This window comes from Gracilinanus agilis, chromosome 1, assembly GCF_016433145.1.
Source record: "Gracilinanus agilis isolate LMUSP501 chromosome 1, AgileGrace, whole genome shotgun sequence".
NCBI classification, from domain to species: domain Eukaryota; kingdom Metazoa; phylum Chordata; class Mammalia; order Didelphimorphia; family Didelphidae; genus Gracilinanus; species Gracilinanus agilis.
The window spans coordinates 779,697,292-779,703,207 of NC_058130.1; the positions used below are offsets into that span (position 1 = coordinate 779,697,292).

Sequence of the window (5,916 nt, forward strand, 5' to 3'; positions counted from 1 at the left end):
CTCTTTATATTCAAGTCGTTCACCCATTCTGAATTTATCTTGGTGTAGGGTGTGAGATGTTGATCTAGACCTAATCTCTCCCATATTGTTTTCCAAATTTCCCAGCAGTTGTGAGCTATAATATTTTAAATTGGTAACCACAATATTACCTTAGAATTCTCATATTAACATAAAAACCTTTTAAATTCTTACAGAGGGCAATACAAAGTTAGTAATCATACCTCTGAATGTGAATGCAATGAATTCACCCATAAAACAGAAGTTGTTATGATTAAAAATGATGAGGGCCGAGATCAAAAGGAAGGATAGTATTTTAATAAAAGCCATGCTGATAGAGATAAACTGACCACGCGCCTGTAAGAAACCTATTCCAACCTCACCTCAGCCATTTACCTTCCTCTCTCCTCGAGCTCAGGTAACTCAAGAGAGGAAGTTCCAAGTCACTTCCCCCTAATTTCAAACAGTCCCTCACCTTGAATACGTCATCCAAAACCGGAAACCCATGAAACCCGTTGGACCACGGGAAATGTAGTTTTAAGGACCCCCACAGGTCCACAGAAGTTTTTCAAACATTATTTTGAGGTTCAATCCTTCCAAATAGAACCCCAGGTGATTTTAACTAACACAAAGTAGATAGCAGAGTGGATTGAAAGCCAGAATCCTACTATATGTTGTTTATAAGAAACACATTTGAGGCAGGGTGACACACACAGATTAAATGTAAAAGACTGGAACAGTGTTTATTATGCATCATCTAAAGTAAAAAATCAGGAGTAGCAAATATGATATCAGACAAAGCTAAAGTAAAAATTGATCTGATTAAAATGGATAAGGAGGGAAATTAAATTTTGCTAAAAAGTACTATCAACAATGAAGTAATATCAATACTAAAAATATATGCACCAAATGGTATTGCATCCAGATTTTTAAAGGAGAAATTAAAGAAGGAAATAGATAGTAAACTGATATAGCGGGGAACCTCAACTTTCCCCTATCAGATCTAGATAAATCAAACCAAAAAATAAGAAGAGAAATGCATGAAATTTTAGAAAATTAAGAATTAATAAGATAGATGGAAAAAAATGAATAGGGATAAAAAGGAATATACCTTCTTTTCAGTAGCACATGGTATGTTTAGAGAGATTGGCCATGTACTAGGGCATAAAAATATCACAAACAAATGTAGAAAAGCAGAAAGAATAAATGCAACTTTTCCAGATCATAATGTAATAAAATTATTATTGGTAAGAGTTCATGGAGAGGCAAATTAAAAATTAATTGCAAAGTAAATAATCTAATTCCTCAAAACTGGTGGGTTAAAGAACAAATCATAGAAACAATTACTGATCTCATTGAAGAGGATAGCAATGAGGAAACAACATATCAAAATTTATGGGATACAGCCAAAGCAGTACTCAATTGAAAAGTTATATCCTTGAGTGCCTATATGAATAAAATAGAGAAAGAGGAGATCAATGAATTAGGCATGCAACTAAAAAAACTAGAAAAAGAACAAATTAAAAATCCCCAGATAAAGACTAAATTGGAAATCCTAAAAATCAAAAGAGAAATTAATAAAACTGAAAGTAAAAGAACTATTAAATTAATAAATAAGACCAAGAGTTGGTTCTTTGAAAAAATAAATTAAATAAAATATTGATTAATCTAATTTTAAAAAGCAATGAGAATCAAATTATCAGTATCAAAAATGAAAGGGGGATTATACCTCTAATGAAGAGGAAATTAAGGCAATCATTAGGAGCTATTTTGTTCAGTTATATGACAATAAATATGATAATCTAGGTGAAATGGATGAACATTTACAAAAATATGAATTGTCTAAATCAGTGATGGGCAAACTATGGCCTGGGCCAGATGCAGGCCCTCTGAAAGATTCTATCTGGGCCTGCACACATTATTCCTAATCTGACAAATACATTGAATAGGATACAATACAATGAAACTTCAAAAGAGTTGCCTTAGAAACAGACTGACAGATGAGCATTTCCTTTCCTTTGGCCCCCTCTTTAAAAAGTTTGCCCATCACTGGTCTAGATTAACAAAAGAGACAATAGAATACTTAAATAATGCTATCTCAGAAAAAAGAATTGAACAAGCCAGTAATGCACTCCCCAGGAAAAAATCCCCATGGCCAGATGGATTCACAAGTGAATTCTATCAAACATTTAAAGAACAATTGATCCCAATACTATATAAACTACTTGACAAAATAAGCAAAGGAGTGTTTATCAAGTTCTTTTTATGATACAAATATGGTACTTATACCTAAGCCAGGAAGACCAAAAACAGAGTAAGAAAACTATAGACCAATCTCCTTAATGAACATAAGATGCAAAAATCTTATATAAAATACCAGCAAAGAGACTACAGGAAATTATCACAAATATTATTCACTATGAAGAGGTGGGATTTATACCAAGAATGCAAGTCTGGTTTAATATTAGGAAAGCATATGTGAGCACATCAATGATCAGAATAACAGAAATCACATGATGATCTCAATTGATGCAGAAAAAAGCCTGTGACAAAATACAACATCCATTCCTATTGAAAACACTAGAAAGTATAGGAATAAAAGGGCTTTTCCTTAAAATAATGAGTAATATTTATTTAAAATCATCAGCAAGTATCATCTGTAACTATAAGATCCTTTACAAAGCTAGTGCCTTTTCTCTCAGATTACTTTCCATTTATATTGTATTAATCTTTCATATTCATGGGTATTTGCAAGTTGTCTACTCCATTAGAGTGTAAGCCCCTTGAAGGAAGGGATGGTCTTTAGTCTGATCTTTGCATACCTAGCACTTAGCACAGTTTTTGGTCCATAGGAAGCCTTAATAAATGCTTATTGATGACTGACTTTTAAAGTTTACTTCAAATAGTATTTTCTCTTAATGTTTTTAAGCAAAGAGATGGATCAGTGGATAGAACATTGGACATGGAATCAGAAAGACCATTCAAGTCTGGTTTTAGAGACTTACTAGCTGTGTGATCCTGGGGAAATCACTTAATCTCTGCTTGCCTTAATCTACTGGAGAAGGAAATGGCAAAGTACGCTGTTATCTTTGCCAAGAAAATTCCATATAGGTTTTATTAAATATTTATAATGTTGAGTTACTGAGAATTTGTATTTTATGCAAAAAGAAATATTGACTTAATCATGTTTAATTCCCAAACTCTCTCATACCTCTCAGTTATCCACTCTTAGAAACTGCAGAAAATATAACTGATCAGATTTTACTTTGCCTTTATGGGTCTCTGTTTCCCCATCTGTAAAAGAAAGGTAGACCCTAAAGTCCCTTGAAAGATCTATTTCTCAAAACCCCAACATCAGGGACATCTTCAGGAAGACTAGCCAGCTTCTAGAGTTGGAGTTCTTAGCCTGGGATCTATGAACCCCCAATGAGCCCAAGGGTAGATTTCAAGGACTCCATTCATTTGTATAAGGAAAATCACATCTTAATTTCAATATAAATTGGTTTCCTTTGTGATTTTTATATACTTATTTTATTCATCTAAAGCCATTATTCTGAGAAAGGCCCATACTGCCCCTGTGGAACAGGGTGGAGGAATAGAGAGGAGGACCTATGTCACAAAGGATGAAAGTCTCCTGGTCTAGAGAAACTGCCTTGCTAATATAACCCTATTTAATGACCCTATTTTATATCTCAACTGTCCACAGTGGCACATGATATTTAGCTGAAAGTTTTATAGGGGAAATGAGACCCAAAGAGAGGAAGGGATTTGTCCCCTAGGTAATAGTGTCATAGTGAGAGAGCACCAAACCAGTTCTGTCACCTCCTCACTGCTGTGCCCCTTTATCTTCATCAGTCCCCCATCTTGCCCTTGGCCCGGGTCCCCCACATACCCATATCCCCACGGCCAAGACCACCAAGAAATAGATGACAATGACAGAGATGTCTGCAGCATTCTTGATTCGATCAGATGGGTGGGGAGGTGTGGGGGTTCCAGCAGGAACATTGGGGCTCACAGTGACATCCATGGTGGCAGAAGAAGCTTCTATCCTCTCCTAGCAGGAGCAGACTGGTCCCTACCTGCCAACAGACAATCTAGTACTATCTAGAGACCTACTGTTGGCTTCTTTATGGAGGCTATGCCTGAACTCTATCTGCCATCTGTGTTAATGATCAGCCCAGATCTGCCCAGGGGAGGGCAAAGGAGGGCAGGGCAAAGGAGGAGGACAGAATCCAGAGGGGGACTGGAAGAAGGGCAGAGCAGAGGAAGAGACTACCCCAGTTGGCTTGGGGAGAAGGGTTTTGTCAGAGGGAGCAGGAGTTAAGGAAGGCGGAAGATTTCCCAACTAGTGGCTCATTAGAAGAAAGGCGTTTGGAGGGCTGGGAAGTGGGGAGAGTAATACTCAGGAATGGGAATGGGGGGAGAGGGAAAATTGGGTAGCATGAATGTACATTGAGGACTGATCCCTTCAGGTTCCTTTAGTTTCACTACCAGAGAAGTTAAATTAGGTAGGGGCCAATGCTGGGAGAATTATACTCTAACCTGAATCCCCAATGCTGAGAAGCCAGAACTCTCCTCTTCAGGAGTTTGTGCCTCCCTGGTCAAAAGGATGCCAAGTGGAGCCTCATAGGACTGGGTCCTCAGGACACTATCCAAGCCACCTTTCCATCTTTTAACTCCATGAGGTAGGCTGAGGTTCCCTTCTGAAAACTCTCCACCAAGTCATCCTCCAGTCTATGCCTAAAGGTCCCAAGTGAGGTGGTGCTACCTGCCTTCTCACCTCTCTTGTGGGGCATCCATTCCTCTTTGGAACAGAGGAAACAGATGCCTCTTTGCAACTTTACCCCATGGCTCCTTGTTGTGTCCTCCTGGGGCCTGGCAGGTCAAAGCTAACCCCACCTCAACATCATAGCACTTCATTGAATACAAGTCTAATGTCCTCCTGAGCCTTCTCTTCTCTGGGTTAAACATACCCATTTCTTTCAATGGATGAGGGCATTATCTCAAGGTCCTTCCTCCTCCTAGCTGTCTTCTCTGGCCACTTTCCAGCTTATCAGGGCCCTTCAGGCATTCTTCACATGTCCCTTTACTCCTCTCTCTCCAATGTACCTACTAAGAAATGTTAGATATTATCTTTATCCTTGGGTGTGTATATTCCACTCTCCTCAATTAAATGTCAAAGCACTTTGCAAACCTTACAGAGCTATATAAATGTTGGTTATTAATAATAATGATGACATATATTATAATGATAATAATAATTATAAGAATGAGACAGCATGGCTAGAAAGCTAGAGCTGAGAAGAGGAAGAACTAGGTTCGAGGTCTGCCTCTGACAAACTGTATGATTCTGGGCAAGTCACTTTACTTTTTAGTGTTATAAAGCTGATGTCAAGGGGAAACTTGGCATAAACACAAGGGAAGGTCAGGAAGACTGGTCACATTCCAAGGTTCTTATGATAGTCAATTGTGGGCTTGTCTCCAACAAAATTCTATCACTCCCTTTTACCTGTTAAAGCTGAGCACTCCCTTCTTTTTGCCCTCTTACTCCTGGTAGCTCCTGCTTGGGTCATATTCATTCCCTAAAGGCTTAAACCAAAGAGGATCCAGACACCTAAAGGCAGTATTCTCTGACATCCTCCACTGGCCCCCTCCCACTCAATCACTTTTAAATTGCTCCCTACATCCTTTAACTGACTGGATCTGCCCTTTGGGACTATGGCTAAGGAAGTAAGATATACTTTGACACACTTTTTCTTTTGGGGTGGGGCTGGGATTACACCACAGTTCTGACATTATCTTTCCCCTAAAACTCTCCCCTCATCACAATTGTCCTATTACACCAGCATCCTTCCAGTCACTCCAAAAGGATGATATGCCCCATGTCCTTCCCAGAAGACTCAACTCTCCTTATCTAGG

At 38.5% G+C, this 5,916-nt stretch overlaps 1 protein-coding gene across 1 annotated transcript in view; it reads right to left on the reverse strand.

Moving 5' to 3' along the window:
* Window positions 1-4,033, reverse strand: part of LOC123232447 (solute carrier family 5 member 4-like) — a 55,654-nt gene extending 51,621 nt beyond the window's left edge. The window contains exon 1 of the mRNA XM_044658895.1: window positions 3,890-4,033. Coding sequence (XP_044514830.1) covers window positions 3,890-4,024 — 135 coding nt within the window. The 5' untranslated portion in view covers window positions 4,025-4,033. The remainder of the gene's footprint in view (window positions 1-3,889) is intronic.
* Between the last annotated feature and the right edge of the window lie 1,883 nt (window positions 4,034-5,916).